The sequence below is a fragment of the Ambystoma mexicanum genome, chromosome 13 (genome assembly GCF_040938575.1).
Source record: "Ambystoma mexicanum isolate Mex_15411 chromosome 13, UKY_AmexF1_1, whole genome shotgun sequence".
Lineage (NCBI taxonomy): Eukaryota > Metazoa > Chordata > Amphibia > Caudata > Ambystomatidae > Ambystoma > Ambystoma mexicanum.
In genome coordinates, this window is record NC_090938.1 from 366544326 (window position 1) to 366566108 (window position 21783).

General features: G+C 46.6%; 1 protein-coding gene across 3 annotated transcripts in view; it reads left to right on the forward strand.

The window, feature by feature from the left end:
- Positions 1-21783, forward strand: part of SALL2 (spalt like transcription factor 2) — a 633863-nt gene that overhangs the window by 530761 nt on the left and 81319 nt on the right. For all 3 annotated transcript variants that reach the window (XM_069633885.1, XM_069633884.1, XM_069633886.1), the window contains exon 2: positions 16177-20150. In XM_069633885.1, coding sequence (XP_069489986.1) covers positions 16177-20150 — 3974 coding nt within the window. The remainder of the gene's footprint in view (positions 1-16176; positions 20151-21783) is intronic.

The window sequence follows — 21783 nt, forward strand, 5'->3', positions numbered from 1 at the left end:
TATCGGTTGGTAATTCATAGGGCTAGGTGCGTAGTAGCATAATTGCAGAACCAACTTTCAGTTTTAGCTCATGAGGTGGCATTCTTCCTACAGCATTTTGCTCTTTAGAGATTGAAACGTTGAGCTGGTAATTAACTGTTAATTGTCAATGGAACTGCCATGCTTTGTGTGAAAAGAAGTTGGGGTGGAAAGAAGTAACTTGAAATTATTTGGAATGTTTGTGATAGTGAAAGGTGAAGGTGACCGCGTAGAACAGTGAAAGGTGAAGGTGACCGCGTAGAACTATGCTCATTCTGTTTGTTAAAATGATAGCTGTTGTTGAATTGGCAGGGCACACAGAGGTACACTTTGCCATTTGGACAGCAGAGGGCAACCTAACACTGATAAATTGCTGATATATATATATAGGGTTGCTTTATACCTCGGTATAAAGTTGGAGTGCACTCCAGAAATCAGTCCAGCGAGGTTGTTCCACACTGAACCCAGAGTTAAAAAAACCAAGAAGCGCCAAGCATCAAAAAATATACTTTAATAGGTAAATGCCATGGACAGAAGAAAGGTGTGCGAAAACGTCGTGTTTCGCGGCACACTGGCCGCTTGGTCACGTTTAGGGTGCAAACACAAAAGAAGGACATTTAAACTAGCGTGCTCTCTATGGTATTCATGGATAGAGTAACATGCATTGACATAAAAGCTAATTTAACAAAATCCGCCATGTTTGAACGTATTACAAACCCTTGTGGTGTCATGAACCGTCGTCTACGTCCTTTCTGGACCTCCTGGTCCCTGACTCGCAGGGGATTGCATGCAGTTATCCTTCCAACATGGCCGCCCGGAACAGAATACTCCGGATCAGTCTATGTGTTCCACGCTGCTCATCCTACAAAAGAGACACGCCCCCGCGGCTCTGCGCATCTCAACGCTACTGCTACCTGTAGTCGGACGTGCTTAGCCGGGGTTCGATCGGGGCTCTCGCTTGATTCCTTGTTCCCAGTCCCTTGAATTCCCTCCTGTTCCCTTTCCTCCCCAATCTCCTGGAAAACCTTCTGCGCTCGATTCACGGTCTTCCGTGCCTTCGAGCGTACCTTAATTACTTCCTGGAATTACCCTGGACTTGTAGAACGCTCCTGGAAACTGAACCGCTACTCTCACGCTGGACGCTGAAGACCGGCGTTCGGGACTATACAAATCCCAGACCGTAAAGATGAAGAAATCCCAGAAGGTCGCAAGTACACAACAGAAACAGGTGAGAAGGGGAGAGACTTGTGACACGTGGGTCTTGTTAAATACACTAAAATGCATTCAATAAAAGCATCAAATGAACTAGCCTTGTTACTCTTTTCTCAACAATAATAAAACCTGCGCAGTAGTCATTTTAAATTCGCAATTTACACATACTGCAGTTATATTTATTTTCATTCTGAGGTTTACATATGTTAAACCTCCTCTTCATGTAGAGCTTGTCAGTGACTGTTTTTATCATTAAGATATTTTAAACTGTGTCCGTATTTGTTTGTGAATCCGGCACGGATAGGGACTGCATATTTGTGAATATAAGCGAATGACCAGTAGTATATATTCAGTAAAAAAACTTAGTTAAAGGGACATTATGGTTAAGATGCGCTATTAATAACCTATGAAATCACTAAAAAAAACTTTAACAGGACGTTATGGTTCCAGGTAAAACCGAAAAACCCTTGAAATTCGCCAGTTATGGTAAGCTAAGCAACCATAACTCACACCACCACTGTGCACTGCTAAGACTAACACCCAGGATATCAAAGATGACATCACAAATGTCCTTAACAGGTCCCATCCATAACGCCTGAGGAAGGGACCCGCTAAGGGTGCTCGGAATAGGGTGGTGTGGGATTACCGGCACCGGTGACCTTACCGGTGCCGGTAATCCCTTACCACCTACCGCATAATGAGGCCCATTGTTTCTATGGGCATTATCGAAAATGTTAATGGCAAGGCACACGTTGTTCTTTTCGCATACACAAAGTATGCGTTTTCGATAAAGGAACCTCTTTGGTCGCACAGTGATTTCCAAGACGTCGCCATTACCTTCGGCCTACACCACCATAAAAGATGTTATGTTACTCCTAATGGCCACTGCAGCGTATGGACAAAGGGGTCCGCTGCGATCGTCCCAAAAAATTGTGATGGTTAGGCAGCCGGTCACGAGCAGGTGCACTTGGCATCTGGAATCCATGGCAATCACAGTAAGGCAGGATGTAGCTGGTCGGAAAACATAAGAGAAAATACGTATCAATACCAAACCTTTACCAAACAATTTAAAAAAACACAAAAAGAACGTGGAAACTGATACAGAAATCGAAGTGTTCATACATGACATTTTATGGAAATATTAGCGTTGAACATGGGTAAATCTAGTGACAGCCTACAAACAACGAGAATCTGCACTCTCCATAAGTAAGAAAAAATTACAACTACACAGAAAGATAGTAATGCAGTTACAATGCCAAAATTAATGTTCAAGTAATAAAAAATTAAATCTTGTGATTTCAAAAAACAAAAAAGAACATGCAAACTGATACACAAAGCAAACATGACATTTTAAAGAAATATTAGCGTTGAACATGGGTAAATCTAGTGACAGCCTACAAACGGCGAGAATCTGCACTCTCCATAAGTAAGAAAAAATTACAACTACACATAAAGATAGTAATGCAGTTACAATGCCAAAATTAATGTTCAAGTAATAAAAAATTAAATCTTGTGATTTCAAAAAAACAAAAAAGAACATGCAAACTGATACACAAAGCAAACATGACATTTTAAAGAAATATTAGCGTTGAACATGGGTGAGTCTAGTGATAGCCTACAAATGCGGAGAATCTGCACTCTCCATAAGTGAAAAAAAATGACAACACAGATAGATAGTACTTCAGTTACATTGTCAAAATGATTGGTCAGGTAATACAAAATTAAAACTAGGTCCGGTGTAGAGTCGTCAAAAGTAAATTTACATGGTATTTTCCGTCTCCATTGTCTTCGGTAAAGTCAGACAGCAATGTACTTGCACCAAAGAATCTTGGTGAACTGATATTACATGTGCCTTACAAACGTTTTCGAAACATAACCTTATCAAATGGTATTTGTTGCAAACTTCCACTCCCTGCATTCTTACTGAATTTTCCCTTTTGCTCAAGGTCAAAAAACAATTGACTCTTATGGGTTCATTCGGATGCGTGGGCCTACTGAGCTGGCAACCAAAAAAGCAAAGCAAGTGACCTTCACTAAGAATGCAAATACATTCTCACTTTGCAACAACATATCAGAATCAGTTCATGAGAACTGCTACTCCCGTACACTTGCAGAACCGCTGTTTCCATCAAACAGTGCAGGTGGCTGCCTCACATTTCAAATTCTAGGGCGTTGGTCTGACTGCAATATTATTTTAAATACATTGTAACACAGACACAGTAATTCTTCGCCGTATATTGAGCAGCAACTTCCAACTTACCGTATGACTTTGGTGACCAGAAAACACCACTTTTTGGCTTCCTGCTGCCACATCCCATCCCAGCCTCAGTAACCCTCACCTTCCGAAACAGTATTTCATAAGTTTAACAAGTGCAATGGTGTGTTGTTTTGTATGTGTTAGCAGCGATGTCCGTGTACACCAAAACACGAATGAAAGATGGCGGGCGCAGTGAAAGAATCTGACGCACTTCACACTATTCCACAACCAATCAATGAACGCGCTACATGTCCGCGGACATGACACTACGGATTAGCCAATCGGTATCTTGTCCGTGGAGCGAACAGGGAAGTGTGACCGCGGAGCGGACATAGATATCACTAATTTTTTGAGACATACTTTTTGGTTGTTTTAAAGAAACCTACTGGACGGATTGCCACCAAATTTACAAAAGCACGCTTTCGGGACCAAGTTCCTCCTGCCGCAAATTTGGTGAAAATCCATCCAGCGGTTTGGGCTGTAGGCGTGCGCAAAGTTTTTCCCCCCATTCACTCTATGGGGAAAAAAAAGACGTTTTGAGACCCCCCCTATAACTTTCCCTCCCCTGGGCCAAAACTCACCAAACTTTGCAAAATAAATTCAGAGTGGGCCATATACTTTTTTTGCAAAGTTTGGTGAGGATTCGTCCAGGAGGAGCGGAGTCATAAGCCACCCAAAAAGTGATCTTCCTATGGAAACAGCAACTTAGCCATAACTACACAGCCACTACTGTGGCTGTATAATATATATATATATATATATATATATATATATATATATATATATATATCGAGTCTAGCTTCTGCATTATCACGTTTACTTGTGGTTCTAAGGTTAGAGCATTGTCCATTAGGACTCCCAGGTTTTTTACTACCTTAGATGATGTGGGTGCGGTTCCCAGTTCCGTTGGCCAGGGAATGTAGGTGGTGTTCTCTTGGTTTTTGGATATAATCATGATTTCTGTCTTTCCTGGGTTGATTTTTAAGTTGATGGCCTTCATCCAGTCATAGATTTCTTTTAGACATTCTCCTAGGATTGAGTGATCGGCTTGTTTGTAGATTCTTTGAGTGTTGTCTGCGTAGTTGTAGCATGTAATGTTGTATTTTTTGAAAATCCTGATTAACAGAGTTTGCTAGATGTTGAACTAAAGTGGTGATAGTGAGGATCCTTGTGGTACTCCACAGTCGTTAACTTGTGGGGTATATTTGTAGGGTTTATCCATACAATTTCTGTTTGCTAGGAATGATTCAATGCAGAGTAGTGCCATGTCCGTTATACCTATATCTTCGAAGGGATTGTGTTCTCTGACGTATTCCTTATCTTTGATATACGTTTCCAGCTTGCTGGCCTCGGAAATTTTTTCTCTGTAGAGGGCGCTGTGCATCGACGTCCGCCGAGTCGATGTCCCTCGACGGCCACCGTATCGGCGCCGACGTCACCATTCCCATAATTAGACACGCGATGCGTCCGTTGCTCAGTTCCGTTTTTCTGCGCTTTGTGGGGCCTCGGAACGTCGTTGCTCAGTTCAGTCAGGTTATCTAAATCTAATTCGACGAATATTCCTTATCATTCTCGATGGCTTCTTCATCAGAACCGACAACGCCGCGATCCGGCTTCAAGAAATGTCGAGACTGCGGTAAAAAAATGTCAATAACGGATCCACACAGGGTCTGTTTATGGTGCTTGGGGTCCGAGCACCATTGTTCGGAGTGTGAGGACTGCATGTCCATGACGGCGAAAGCCCTGAAAGAGCGAAAGGGGAAGCTCGAGAGAGGTAAGTCAGCCAAAACCTCCTCGAAGGTTTTGTCGGCTGAGTCGAGGCATTCGTCTCCTCGCCGTCGAAAACACTCCCATTCTAGATCTCGAAGCAGCTCCCACCATTCGTCGAGATCTAGACACTCAAAAAAGAGACGTCGAAGGTCCCATTCCTCGTCTTCGGTGTCCCCAGAAAGAGTTTCCTGTCCCACCAAACACAGTACTCAAACTGAGTGGGAGGAATTCAGAAAGAAAATGTTAAGCGTCTTCGAGAACGCGGCCTCGACCCCCTCGAAGACAGCAGCTGAGGGTGATACCCCGGGTGGAAAACCCAAAAAATCAAAACGCCGCGAGTCGCAGCACCCAGCGAAACATTCCCCCCCGAGAGCGCCATTAGCCATCGGGTAAGAAGGCACCGTCTTCGACGCCGTCGTCAAGGGTTCCTTCGACGCCGTCGTCGAAGATTCCCTCGACGCACGGGTCGGCGCCATCGGCGCCGTTGTCGAAGGGTTCCTCGACGCATCGGTCGATCGACTCGACGCCATCGTCGACGCCGATGAAAGAGAGGACCAAGGCTCCACAGCCAACAGTGTTTTCAAGGGCCTCCGGCACGACACCGAGACCATTGTCGATGCCCTCGAGTAGGATCCCGATCCTCTCGAATTCTTCGAGGCCCCTTCCAGTTTTTTTCGATGCCATTTTCGGCGCCTTCGAGGCCGGTTACTTCGGCGTCGATGACTTCGACATTTTCTCGTCCAATAACGACGAGTTTCGCTCCTTCAGCCCTAGAGATGGGCTTTACTCCATTTCAGAGAGAATACCCTGGTCTTTCTTCAATTTATGAATAAAGAAAAGACTCTGTCCAAGAAACATTTGGTTTACAGAGATCCTCACTGCCTGCTTCAGAGGATTTCACCTCTGAAGAAAGGAGGCAGAAGGAACTACAGGACTCACTTCATGAGGCCAGTGGACTTGACATTTCCCCAGAAGTGCAATTTGTAAAGCCAGACCCAGGGGAACATGCAGAAACACCATATAGAACCCTGATGGCAAGAATAATTGAGTTTATGGGTTGGTCTGCGCCTTCACCTGTTTTCCAACAGGATGATCTAACGGATATATTGGACAAAGGCCCACAGGAGGACCTGGTGGTCCCCTTCCATGCAGCCCTACAAAGAAAAATTGCATCCAATTGGGAGACTCCCGAAGTCATCCCAGCAGTCAATAAAAGACTGTCGACAAAGTATAGGGTAGCGGCTGCTGACCCTGAATACCTGTCAAAACACCCGACCCCAGAGAGCCTGGTGGTTCAAGCGGCAACTTCATCCAGCAGTAGGACTGCTTACCCTACTGTCCCACAGGACAGGGATGACAAGAGGTACGACTCTATGGCAAAGAAAGTCTTCTCTGCCTGTAGTATGGCGTTGAAGTCCATCAACGCCACCTGTACGCTCACCAGGTTCAGTCACACATTATGGGAGTGCACTTCATCAGCGGCTGACTGCATACCCGAAGGAGAGGAGAAGGAAGCCTTCCTTAACATCATTCAAGATGGCAAAGATGCCATGTGCGAGTCTCTTCAAACTGGCATCGATTCCCCTGAGAGTATCAGCAGGGACATGGCGGCTAGTACAACAATCCGCAGGCATGCGTGGTTGCGAGTCTGGCTTTGCTCCAGATGTACAGGCCAGACCTTTGAATATGCCCTTTGACGGCTCTTCGTTATTCGGAAAAAAGGCTGATGACAGTCTGGAAAAGTTACAGACTTCTAAAGCAGCAGCAAAATCCTTAGGAGCTGCTATCCGCCAAACTCCTTTTCGCCCCTCGGGAACCTCTGGGAGAGGAAGGTCCTTTCGCTATTATTCCGCATTTGGAAAAGGCAGAGGACAGCCGGCTCAAAGAGGCGAAAGAAGATCTACCCGAGGTGGACGGGTCAAAGGTACTAAGACCGCAGCAGCAGCAGGTGCCTCTTTACCCTCGGCATCTGCATCAGCTGCCCCCAAACCACTCTGAGGCCTTTGCACACAAGACACCTGTAGGGGGCAGGTTAACTCACCATCAGACGGAATGGCAGGCTATAACGTCAGGTGCTTGGGCGTTGGAGACAGTTGCCCAAGGTTACTGCCTACCCTTTCTACACATCCCTCAGAGTCATCCACCGGGGAACAGCTCCCGAAAAGTTCCAGATCCGCGGCTCTTGCAGGAAATTATGGACCTGCTAGAGAAAGGTGCCATAGACCTGGTACCTGTAGCGGACAGGAACAAGGGCTGGTACTCCCCCCTACTTTCTCATACCAAAGAAGGATCGAGGACTGAGACCCATCCTGGACTTAAGAGAATTGGAACAAGTTCCTGAGGAAGGCCAAGTTCAAGATGGTAACTCTCTCTCAGATCCTTCAGGCCCTCCAGCTCCAGGACTGGCCGGTATCTCTGGACCTTCAGGATGCTTATTTCCATGTGCCAATCCATCTAAAGCACAGGAAATACCTGAGGTTCGCAATTGGCAACTCTCATTATCAATTTCGAGTTCTGCCATTTGGGCTGACCTCCGCCCGAGGGTCTTCACCAAGCTGATGTCGGTAGTGGCGGCGAGTCTAAGGAGGGAAGGGATCCACGTCTATCCCTACCTGGACGATTGGCTGATCAGGGCCGTATCTTCGGAACAGGCCCAGACCCAGCTAGATTATGTCTGCCTCTTCCTTCACAGACTGGGCTTCTCCCTCAATTTAAAGAAGTCACAGATGATACCATCTCAGAGACTCCAGTTCATTGGAGCGGTCCTGGACACTTCCCTGGGAAAAGCCTCGCCACCACAGGTGAGGGCTCAAGATATTCTACAGATGGTCACCAAGTTTCAAAATGCCCAACGTCTCCCAGCCTTCGACTTTTTGAGGTTGCTAGGCCTCATGGCATCCTGCATCTTCCTTGTGCCAGAGGCTCGCCTGAGAATGAGATCTCTTCAGTGGGCACTGAGAAGTCAGTGGTCACAATTCTCAGGGAGAATGTCAGACCTCCTCCGGATTCCGGACAAGGTAGCCCACGACCTTCAGTGGTGGGCCTATTCAGAGAACATCTTGAAAGGAGAACTGTTTTGGCAACCATGGCCGGAGATAACAGTAGTCACAGATGCCTCGCTCACAGGGTGGGGAGCCCATGCCAACGACTTGACCATCAGCGGTCGTTGGTCTCCATCGGAGTCCAGACTACATATCAACCTATTAGAGCTGAGAGCGATCAGACTAGCGCTGAAAGCTTTCCTGCCATCAGTACAGGGGAGAAATGTCCTGATAATGACGGACAACACGGTGGCCATGCACTACCTCAACAAAAGAGGAGGCGCAGGTTCACTACCACTGTGCATAGAGGCAATGCAGATCTGGTTTTGGGCAATTCGGGAAGGAATCTCTCTATCGGCAGTCCATCTAGCCGGAGAGAAGAATTTGACAGCGGAGAGCAGGCAGAGCACAGTCTCCCACGAATGGGAGCTAGCTCAGGAAGTCCTTCAAAAGATCTTGCCCTTTGGGGAATCCCCTCAGGTGGATCTGTTCGCCACAAGCACCAACAGGAAGTGCGATCTGTTCTGTTCAAGGGAATTTCCCCCAGGAGGAGCTCTGGGAGACGCGTTCGTAGTGGACTGGGAGTTTCCACTCCTCTACGCGTTTCCACCAGTCCCTGTTATTCCTCAAATGATCAGGAGGTTGAGAAGATTCTGGAAAACCATGATCCTAATTGCCCCGGACTGGGCCAGCAGAATGTGGTACCCGGACCTTCTAGATATGTCCATCTGTCCTCCAATCCGTCTTCCACTCAAAGAGAATCTTCTCTCGCAGAAGGGAGGTCAGGTTCTCCATCCAGACATCAGAACCCTCAACCTTCACGCTTGGCTTCTGAAAGGTTGAGATACAAGAATTGGGATCTCCCTGATGACGTCATGGAGGTGTTGCTTTCGGCCAGAAGACCAGCAACAAAGTCTTTATACCGCTGCTGTTGGAACAAGTTTTGCATCTGGTGTAGGGAAGAGAATATCGACCCTTTTTCATGCGGTACACCAACGGTGCTATCGTTTCTACTCTACATGGCAAACTCAGGCCTTCAAGTTGGCACTGTAAAAGGCTATCTCGCAGCGCTTTCTATCTTCAAGCGCACTGCGGAGGAACCATCGTATTTCAAAATTCCTCTAGCGGTACAATTTCTCAAGGGTCTGACTAATGTTTACCCTCCAAAACCATTCCAGGTTCCATTATGGGACTTAAATTTAGTCTTAAACTTCTTAATGGGCACTCCATTCGAGCCACTTCACTCTTGCGCATTAAGATTTCTCACACTTAAAACTGTCCTACTTGTAGCACTAACATCGGCTAGGAGGGTGAGTGAGCTTCAAATTCTCTCCTGTAAACCCCCACATACAATCTTCCACAAGGACAAGGTTGTCCTCCAGGTGAAGCCTAATTTTCTCCCAAAGGTAGTTTCTGAATTCCATATTACTCAGAAAATTACCTTGCCTTCGTTCTACCCTCCTCCCCATCGGGGAAAGAGGAGGAAAGGCTACATAGGCTGGACCCTAGGCGAGCTCTCAGCTTTTACATCAGCAGAATGGCTAGAATCAGGCAAGCAGACCAGCTGTTTGTAGGATACTCAGGTCACAAGTTGGGACTACCCATAACAAAACAAACCATCTCCAGGTGGATTATCTTGGCCATCCTGGAATGTTATAGACTAGCAGGGAAAGAGCGGCCCCAGGCCCTCAGGGCTCATTCAAACAGGGGTATCGCAGCTTCTTCGGCTCTCCAGAGAGGGGTACCGGTCCGGGACATATGTGCGGCTGCCACATGGTCGTCTGCACATACATTCACAAAATTTTACAATCTGGATTCCTCCACTGCTCAAGAGACCAGATTTGGCAAAGCCGTATTACACTCGGTCCATCCCTAAAGGGATATATAACACTCTCACTCCCTCCTCCAATTACATACCACTGCAATGGGAGTCTATCAAAGATAAGGAATAGGTCGGAGGACACAATCCCTTCGAAGAACAAGTTACTTTCTTACCTGGTAACGTTCTTTCGACGGGATGTTCCTCCGACGTATTCCTTATCGCCCCTCCCATCCGTCCCCGCAGTGATAACTTCCCCTGTGGTTGCAGCTTTCGCTCCTTCAAGGTTACTAACCAATTCAGGCATGTCTTTCTTATACTACAAAACGGAACTGAGCAACGGACGCAGCGCGTGGCTATTTATGGGCATGGTGATGTCGGCGCCTATACGGTGGCCGTCGAGGGACATCGACTCGGCGGACGTCGACGTGCAGCGCCCTCTACAGAGAAAAAATTTCCGAGGCCAGCAAGCTGGAAACGTATATCAAAGATAAGGAATACGTCAGAGGAACATCCCGTCAAAAGAACGTTACCAGGTAAGAAAGTAACTTGTTCTTCTAATCGTTTGATTAGGGTGTCATGGCTTACTGTGTCAAAAGCTGCAGAGAGGTTGAGCCGAATCAGGGCTGAGGTTGTGTTGAAGTCTGCGTTTGTTTTTAGGTCGTCCCAGATGGATAGGAGTGCTGATTCTGTTTCTCTTGTCGGTCTGAAGCCGACTTGTGCTTGGTCTAGCAACTGGTGTTTTTCTACGTGTTCTAGGGTTAGTTTGTATACGTAGGTTTCTAGGAGTTTTGCCGGGTAGGGACTTGTGTTTTTTAGAAGTGGTTTAATATATGCTGTTTTGCAGGATCGTGGTACAGTCCCTGTTGCGAGCAACAGATTCAAGAGATTTCTGTAATATTCTGATGACGTTCCTTGTGTGAGGATTGATTTGTAGATGTGAGAGGGGCAGGGATCCATGGGTGATCCTGCTGTCTTGCTGTGTTTTACTAGCCTGACGAATGTCTCTACGGATATTTCTGGGAAGTTTTGGCGTTTATGCTGTGGCTCCTCGTCAGGTCCGGTTGGTTGAGTGTTAGGGTTGGTTGGTCTGTTTTGTATGATTTGTCGGATGTCATTGTTTTTGTTTTTGAAATGGTCTGCCAAGTTGTTGCATAGTTTCTGTGAGGGTATTGGAGTGTTGTCACAACCTGGTGGGTTTCTCATTTCATTTATGATGTTGAACATTTCTTTTTGTGTGTTGGTGGCTTTGGTGATTCTGTCATCATAATGCCTTTTCTTTGCCTTTTGAATGTCCTTATACGATTGTATTTGTCTCTAGGACTGGGTTTTCTTAACTTGGTTGTATTCTTTCCTCCATTCCTATTCCAGCTTCTTGTTTTTCTTTTTCATGGTACTTAGTAGTGGGGTGAACCATTTTGCCATTGCTCTTTTTCTTGAGTGGGTAAATGGTTTTTCCGGGAAAGATGTTTTTGATTGTATCAGCAATCCATTTGTGGAGTAGCTCCACTTTCCCGTCTAGGTCTGCCTTTTCCAGTTCTGCCGTTGGAGGCTTGGTCAGCTCCAGTTGTTCTATTAGGTTACTTGCTTTTACTATTTTCCAGTTTCCTTTTGTGGTGGTTGGGAGCTGGAGGGGCTGGATTGTGACTTTGGTTGATAGTGTGATCACAAATGGAATGATGAGATGGTTGCTCCAAAGTATTTGTATCCGTGGTGTAGTGGCAAATGGAATTACCATTACTGGCACTCAGGCCAGCGGTATTACCGCCGGATTACGAGTGCCGTTTAAGTGTAACTCCCCTTCATGGGACCAGATTACGAGTTGGACGGTTTTCGTAGTTGGCCAGTGTGGTAACGTGCCGGTATATGTAATTACCAGCAAGTTAATATCACATAGGCCAACACGTAATGAGGCCCACTGTTAAAATAGGTGGAAAAAGTAGGATATATGCATAGAGGCTGGGGAAAGTGGGAATATTGGTGTGTAACCCCCGCAGTAAGAAAAAACGAAAAAGTCAAAAAAAGTGGAAAGTAAAAAATGTTGCTAATGTTTCATGGAGTCATGAAAAAGTGCATACCACACTTCTGACACATAACATGGTTACCACTAACCAAAATGGATGGTCTGGTACTCTTTATAAATTCTCCTATAAATAATGGGAAGGGGGCAAATAGTCATAGCGAGAGTCTGAGCCTGTTTTGCATTAAATCAAAGAGCATTATGGGAACATAATTGCTAGAGATCTTTTTATTTGACAAATGCAGAATACTTGTGGGGGAAAAAAAGGGCTGTAGGCTTGTATGTTAAGAACACAATCCACACTCAGCTTTGTGGTCATTTAATTTTTCACAACACACCCAAACATTGACATTGGAGCATGTATGTTGATTTGCACAGGAACATGATTTTATATGAGAATAACATTTCTGCCACCCCAATCCTTCTATTGGGTTTCTTAGCCTTGCTGAATTGTAGCTGGGTCCAGGGCCTAAAATGGGCTGGGGTTAACTGGGGCGGAGCCATGGCAGTCTCCAAGGACTGGCCTTCAGCTGGGGTTCTGCTAGGGCTCCCTTAGTCCCAGACTAGTAGCAGCTTGTGAGTGTGTGGTAGGGACGCTGCCACAGAAGTGTATGCAGGGTAGCTATCTGCCTCCTAAAACAGCACAGTCAGCACCGCACTCCCAAAGGATAACTCTCTCCAGATGTATGTTTGAGGTCACTTTACTGGCAGAGCGTTATAAATTAAATTGGCACAAAGGTTGGTGTGCATTATGTGCTGAGAAGGGGTATGGGCTGATGAAATCACTGTCACACATATGTCATATATAGTCATATATAAAAATGTGGGTTTGTTCTTATGATCCCAAAATGTGCCAATTTGATTTTATGCAAAGTACCAAGCAGTTTACATTGGTGCTATTTGTCTTCCTCCCCTTTCTCATGGGTACACTCCCGGGAGATTTCAGGGCTCATCGAAGATGTCAGGGATAGGTTAACCCCTAGAAGTCGCTCTTTGGAAGGCAAAAGCACATTTAAAGTGACATGGACTATAGTTTGAGAAGACGGGTACCCCCATAGGGAATAGGTGCATAGTATTACCCTACAGATGATCACGGGACAGGCAGACAGAAGGGAAACTGAAACACCAAATTAGCACTTGAGAATGAAGGCAACTTACTTGCTGATTGAATTGCCTATATACCAAGTCAGAATGTGATTAGTTTATATACAGCAGTTAATTTGGAAATTGAACCAGATTTAGTTGTGTTTACTGTACGCAGACTGAGTGCAAAAACGACCACCCGAGACCATGCTGGACGGACAAAAGTACGTGTTTGCAGTGCCTTGTGATGCATTGCTTGTTTTGGGCAGGTGTCCCTTTCCTAAGTCATCTGTCCCTCCTTTATTCCATGCCCTGTTCCACTTGGTCACACTCACTTTACACAAGCCCCACCCTTTCCCCCATTGATTTCGTATCCCACTTAAAGTACGGGCTGTGCCTCAAGGTAAGGGTGGCTGTGCACATGCCCAGTTTGCAATGCACAAATATCCTAAGATAATTATAATGATAGGATAATGACATTTGGTTATATCCCTTGCCTTAGTTGATAAATATGCTTTTCAACAGCACAACCCTCTTAATTAAATGCATAGCCATCACCAACAGACTATGGATTGCCCTATATAAAAAATCTAGGGCAGACTTGGTACTTTAGCCAGGTAAAGATCTCTCCACCCATCTCCACAGTCAAATACATATATATATATATATATATATATATATATATATATATATATATATATATATATATATATATATATATATATATATTCAATGAAAAAACTTTGTTAAAGGGACGTTATGGTTACAAGTAAAACCGAAAAACCCCAGAAATTCGGCAGTTATGGTAAGCTAAGCAACCATAACTCGCGCCATCACAGTGCATTGCTAGGAATAACACCCAGGACATCAAAGATGACATCCCAAATGTAATTGATGACATCACATATCTGGGCCACTTCTTTTTGTTCACTGACATATGTAGGCCGGGTGGTTTTGTTCACTGACGGTCAGAATATTAAAATTGAAATGGAGCTATAAATCTAGACGTTAACCTTGTCATATGTTCTTAAAGTCCTTTCCTTAGGGTTTGGTCTCAGCTCATGGTGCACGTACATATGGAAATGAGCAGGCCTCAAACACACAATTCATTTGTATACATGAAGATAAACGTTAATGTTATTAACATTTTCTGATGATGCTGTTTCTTTCTTCCTTACTTAGTTTTCCTGTATGTGCCTCTGATTTGTATGCATTGTGGTTCTTCATATGTATTGTTTGAACTAGCACAAGTGCTGTAAGTCTTCAATTGTTCGCTAGTTACTACATGTTTAACATTGTTCAAAACTCTGATAAGGTAGCATTCATTATTGTACTATCCAAAATTACAAGATTATAAATATTGTTTTTCTGTGGTGCATGCTGCAGTCATTGCCTATCTTTATATATGATAAGGTTTCTGTATTAACAACAACACTCCAATACAATGATTTTAGACGAGTATATTCTAAAATAGAGTAAGTAGTTCATGATAGGTCTAACGATCACCCCTGACATCTTGTTACCAACAATATAAACACAACCCCTTATAGGGACTTTTCATCAGAATGTATTTCACATGTGATGTCATCAGTGATGTCATCAATGACATTTGTGATGTCATCTTTGATGTCCTGGGTGTTAGTCTTAGCAGTGCACGGTGGTGCCGCGGGTTATGGTTGCCTAGCTTACCATAACTGGTGAATTTCTGGGGGTTTGGTTTTACTTGTAACCATAACGTCCCTTCTACAACGTTTTTCATTGAATTTCATAGGTTTTTATTAGTGCAACTTAACCATAACGTCCCTTTAACAATGTTTTTTCAGTGAAATTCATGGGTTTTTACCAGTGCATGCTATTTTCCTACAATTTACTAATATCATACTTGCCCAATATAGCAATATTTGTGTCCAATTTACAAAATGTCACCTTAAAACTCTGCCATTTCCCACCCTTAGAATCATTTTTAACACTTCTATACACTCTTTGCAACTATTTCAACTGGTTTTTCACCCGTAGACGTCTACGCACACCTTACTTCATTACGGACCTTCCGGACAGTGCCACATTACCATAGGCTGGCGCGCGGCCTGATGACGTGTCCGAGAACCCATCTGCACTTCACGATAAGATCTGTGCTTCGCGGACAGTTCAGAACCGCATTTTCCACTGATCTAGGAACTTTCAACTTCAGAAAATGTCCCTTGCACAGCTCCTACACCTATTCCTACTAATTTTCCACTAACAATCTAGTACACAGTACATACTTTTAGAAAAATGTCTATTTGTCTTAAAATGGCATCAGCTAATTCCATCCCTCCTCCCCAAGAGCCACCCCCACTGCTGTAATCAAGGAGCATGAGGAACACTGCCCCCTACCTTGGAAATAACACATGTGCAACATTTTCACCTGTCCACAAGCCCCTCCATATTAGTGTTTGGTGCCTCTTTCCACATTTCCCTCCCCACCTTTCATTCTAAGCTCTCCTGCCAAAAAAAAAAGGAATACATCCGAAAACAACAAAAGAAATGTTCCTTTAGGAACGACCTTTTTACACAGAATACCAGCCTGCTTTCCCCCACCTGAAGTTCTATTGTTTTTGTGTTAACCATTTAATCATTCTCCGTTTTGTGCAACCTGCGCCTTTGCCATGTTACCCATCAGCTAAAAAGTTGCAATTACTCTTTGTAGCCTCATGTTGCACCTTGTGCCCAAAGCAATGCCAAGAGAGTGCACCCTTGTAACTTCACGAGACATGGGAACTGTGCCCTGCTAAGACACATTGCTTTAATGCCTGATCTTTTATGTTTTTAGGCTGTATCTTAAATGCTAATTTATCTACAGCTTTTTATTTGTTTTTTCATATTGTATTATATAAAGAAATAGAAACACTGAGCATTAGATTCTGAAATATTCCTCAGTAAAGACTAATTCTCTTCTCTTTCTTGATTTCTACAGGCGACACAGCTGACGAGGAGCTGCTGGTCTGCGCCAAATGCTGTGCTCAATTTGAGGAGCAGGAGGACCTTGCCCAGCACAGGGACCGCTGCCCACTAAACGACCCAGTGGTTGTGATTGTGGCCAACCAGGAAGATGGAGCCCCAGTAACCCTTCAGCGTGTGAAGCCCACAGAGCCAGGTGCAGCTTTCAGGGCTTCGGATACTCAAGGCCCAGGTGCTGGGACCCCCGAGATGCAGGTGCCAAGGGTGGGGGCCACACCAACCAATGGTGACTGCAAGAGTTCCGGGGTCACAAGCTTTCCAGGGATGGGGGCATCCAGAAGCTACTGGTCGGAGCCCAGAAGCAAGGACGGTGGTTCGTCGCAGCCATTTCTAACACCTGGTGGCGGATTGAACCAGGATCGTGCCCTGAGCCCAAAGGCTGGTCAGGCTCCACATGATGCCTCATCAGGGGGAGCACCACCCAGCAGCCCCCTCAACATTCCGATGATCTTGGAGGAGCTGCGCATCCTTCAGCAAAGGCAGATCCACCAGATGCAGATGACGGAGCAGATCTGCCGGCAGGTGCTCATGCTTGGGTCCTTGGCTCAGCCAGCCATGCCAGTGGCTGCCAGTGGAGGGCCCTCACCAACCTCACCAGTGGGTGGCAGTAAGAGCATGCCTTCATTCAATGCTATCAAGTTGAACCAAGTGCCTGAAGTAGCCAAAACGATGTCAGTACCTGAGATGCCCAAGCAAGCGTTCTTTCAACTGTACAATCCATTGGGGAACCCATTCAGCGAGAGTTCCCTGCCTGTCATGTCCAGTATGAAGCCAAAGACCCCCTCACACTTTGAAGAGAAATCAGGCCATGGCCCATCTTCTTTGACCACTTCATCACCAGGCCAACTGCTCTCGGCTCACACCACTTTCCCAGCTGGGATCCTCGCTCCCCAGGTTGGCATGTTCTTAGGGGCGCGGGTGGTGGAGCCTGTCCCAAGTCTCCTCAAGCAGAAAAATGGGGAAGCTGCCTACGCCGAAAGCCTTCAAGAGAGGTCGTCGGGTAGGCACAAGTGCCGGTTTTGTGCCAAGGTGTTTGGCAGTGACAGTGCTCTTCAGATCCATCTTCGTTCCCACACAGGGGAGAGGCCCTACAAGTGCAACATCTGTGGCAACCGTTTCACCACCCGTGGCAACCTGAAAGTACATTTCCAGCGGCACAAGGACAAGTACCCCCACATCCAAATGAACCCGCACCCTGTGCCTGAGCACCTGGACTACATGCTGAATGGTAATGGTCTTCCCTATGGCATGTCTGTGCCTCCTGAGAAATCCGATGAGGAGCCGGCGGAGAAGAAGCCACTCTTATCAGCACTGTCGGCCACTGAAAGTCTCACCTTGCTTTCTGCCAGCCAAACCCTCCCATCCTTTAACAAGTTCCTCCTTATGAAGCCAGGTGAGAACTCTACTCCACTAAAGAACATCAATGTTGGCACAAAGAGCAAAGCCGATGAAAACACTCCTCCTGCCGACCGGGAAGTGCCAGCAGATAATGGCAGTGGTCGAATGCAGCTTGGCAAACTGGCAAACTCACTGCCTAGCTGGGCTGTGTTGGCCAACCACTTCAAGACGAGTACGTTTCCTTTTCCATATGTTGTCGACCCACTGGGCTCTTCAGAGACATTTAAGCTCCAACAGCTAGTAGAGAAGATCGACAAGCAGGCCAGCAGTCCAAACCAGTGTATCATCTGCCTAAGAGTTCTGAGCTGCCCCAGAGCCTTGCGGCTCCACTACAGCCAGCATGGCGGGGAGAGACCCTTCAAGTGCAAGATCTGCGGCCGGGCCTTCTCCACTCGAGGCAATCTGAAGGCCCATTTTGTTGGTCACAAGTCCAGCCCAGCTGCCAAAACACAGAACTCCTGCCCCATCTGTCAGAAGAAGTTCACTAATGCTGTGACTCTGCAGCAGCACATCAGGATGCATTTGGGTGGCCAGATCCCCAATGGCGACCTTCCCGAGGGGGCAGGATCTAAGCTGGGCAACCTGGATGAAAGCTTCCATGAGCAGGACTTCTCAGAGGAGGACATCACTGATGAGGATTCACTGGAGGCTAGCGGATCTGAGAATGAAAAGCAGCAGGGCCCGGTGGATTCAGAGGTCTCCAGCATAGGAGGCGAAGCCACCACTTCCATCCCTAAGAAGGACCCAGTGGACATGGATTTTACTTGCGACTTTCCACTGCTGCCACCAGTCTCTACCAGCCCTCCTCTGTACACTCCACCTGCAGCCACGCTGTCGGTAGACGCCAGCATTGATATGCAGAAGGGCTTCAAGTCTGACAAATTAAGTGCCATCTCTGCTTTTGTAACCCACCCTGAGGATGAGGGAGCAGAGTTCTTGGAGGAGTCAATGGAATATGAATCCATGCCAGGATTGCCACGGCCTCAGAACACAAAGCACAAAAGCCACCTGAGCCCTCGAGAGTCGTTGCAGGATGTTGCTGGGCATGCTTGCTACGTCTGCTCAGTTCCTTTCCCCACCTTGGATTCTCTGGGGCAGCATATGAAGGTCCACAGTATTGAGGGCCTCTTCCAATGCCTGATTTGCAAGCAGAGGTTCCTTGAGAAAACTAGCCTGATGAGCCACATGCTGAGGAACCACCCCGGGGCAAGCAAATCCCCCCCTTATACGCATGAGAAGCCCCAAGCTGTAGGAACTACTCCACCAGCCCAGACACTGTCAATGATGTGGCCGAAGCCTCTTTCAACAATTACTTCACCAGTCCAAGCACCATCATTGCTTTGGCCAAAGCCCCAGGCGCTAATAACACCTCTTCCGGCTCAGACACCATCAGCTCTGTGGCCAAAACTCCAAGCAACGGGAACTCATCTTCCAACTCAGGCACCATTAGAGCTGTGGCAAAAACCCCAAGCAGCAGGAACTCCTCTTCCTGCTCAGGCACCATCAGAGCTGTGGCCAAGACTCCAAGCAGCAGGAACGCCACCGCCTGTTCAGGTACAATCGGAGATCTGGCCAAAACCCCAGGCAGCAATAACTCCCCTGCCAGCCCAGTCATCATCAGATCTATTGTCAAAACTCCATTCAGTGGGAACTCCACCGCCAGGCCATGTGTCCTCACAATTGTGGCAGAAAACCCAAATTGAGAGAACTCCCTCGCCGGCCCAGGACTCATCAGAGCTTTGGCCTAAGCCCCATGCAGCAATAACTCCTCTTCCAGCCCAGGCACCATCAGAACTATGGGCCAAAAATCAGGCAACAGGAACTCATCAGCCTCCCCATGTCACATCAGAGCTGTGGCTGAAGCCCCAGGCAGCATTAACTTCTTCACCAACACAAGCACCATCGGACCTGTGGCCGAAGCCCAAGGAGGAGTTAACTTCCCTACAAGCCCATTCACCATCAAAACTGCAGTCAAAGCCTCAGACAGAGGAGGATTCCCCTCTGCCAGAGCATGACCTTGCAGAATTGGGACCCAGGACACAAGCAGCCAGAACTCCACCACCAGCCTATGAGCAGCAGCACCAGGTAACGCAAACTTCTCTGCCAGCCCCAACACAAACAGAGCTGCAGCCAAAGACCCAGGCTGCAGGGACTCCTCCACCAGCTGAAGCACCATCCGGGATGTGGCTGCAGGCAGCAGAAACTCCTCCACCAGTTCAGGTGCCACCAGAGCAATGGTCAAAGACATGGGCATTGGAGGGTAACCCGCCATGCCAGGCACCATCAGCTCTGGAGCCAATGGCACATTCAGAAGGACTACCCCATATGGTGTCTTTTTTGCAGGCACTGCCTCCCTCTTGTGTGATGTCGCGTCCCGTCGAGAGCAGCTCCAACACGCACCTCTGCTCAGTATGTCAGAATGCCTTCCCTTCCCATGGAGCTCTGGAAATCCATGAAAGGACCCACACTGAAGAAAAGCAGTTCTCATGCACCATGTGTGAGAGAGCCTTCACCACGCAGGGGAATTTGAAGGTAGGTGGAGAGATTATTAATCGCCAAGTGTGAAAGGACTGTTGATTTTTCCCCCCCAAGTTCTTGGGCGCCGTGGGCCACCGTTGGGAGTCGCATCACCAACCTTCATTTTGGAAACAAACCCTGCATCTTATATAGTATACACCCTGGACCGCCCCTCAACAACGCCTGTATTGCCTTTATTTTTTTCATAAGGCTGTTTAGGAAAATAGCTTCGATTTTTCCTCAGATTTGTAGCATTTATTATTCACCAAAATGACACGTGTCTCGTTTCTCGAGGATTCATGAATGAGTTCTTAGATCTCTCGTCGCACCACCACGCTCTTGCTGTACAAATCGTTTCGTAAAGCTTCCCAGCATTTATGACGTAAAACAAATATGTTTCCCGCGATAGCCTCGTAGTAGTGTTTTTATATGTAAAAAAAAAAAGAAAAAACCTCCTTCCAGCTATAAAAATAATCCACGCGAGGTGACGAACAGGTTAGGCCATACATAAGCTAAATAGCTCCCAGAGATTTCAAACCTTGTGCTATTGTTATGATGTGCTCTGGTTTCCCATCATATGGCAGGCATTGCTATCGTATAACAGGTATTACAGTCATAAGTACAGGCACTCGCCCCTTTTCTGTGGTACTCACGTCACATGCCAGCATTTGCCATTGTACGCCCAGGGCATTCAAGTGTATTCATGTCAGATTGCCAGATATTCCCCTCATCCTGTACATTTTGCCACCAATGGATAGGTATGGTTTCATATGCCTGGGTATTCATACCATTTTCCAGGCATTGCCATAATATGCCAAGTACTCGGGCAAATGAAAGGTATTGCCACTAACTGCACCTCTACTCACATAACAACATACACACCACTGTCAGGGATTGATATCAAATGGGCGTGCCTGAGCACCACTGCCCCGGGTGCCTCCCTCGTCCGACTGATAACAATTGTTTTACTTTGCTGTCGCAAGTAATAGCAAAGGATCCAAAAAAAAAGAGTATGGTATCCCCATAATTCACACGCCTGGGAATTGCCTCAGCAGCCCCTCAGCCGCCTTTCTCTAGGAAACCGGTCTTGGCATGTGGGGAGAGTGCCCCGCTGTAATACTTACTTCACTAGATCCTATACCACATTTAAAAGGAAAGTAAGATGTGGGGGCCTATAGAGAACATGTCTCGGGGATTCACTTGACCGGCCAAGCGTAAAACCTGACAAAGGCGCCTTGGGTGGGTTCCACTGAACCTGAAGCTCCTTCCTAGATGCCAGCTGCGTAACACCAAAGCCGGTGGCGAATATTCTTATGCAGTCGACACCGTCTGTAATAGATTCACTTGCTTTGTGTAACCGTGCCATCTGGTGGTAGTATTCGAAAATTGCATCTTGTTTTTCTCAAAGCGAAAACGGTGGCCCAACCGCTCCCATGCACAGTGTTCCACACATTGAAGCTTAGCCACCCTCAGGTTAATGGGCATGGCTCAACGCAAGGCAGTCAAACAATAGGGCGGGAACATCCGCGAGAACTAGCCCCATTCACCCAGAGACTGAAACCAGGCATAGCACAGAATAACACACCACAGACGATACATTAATTGCATTGACTACCAAAGTTTAGCGCAGGAGGGAATGCTATCGCTT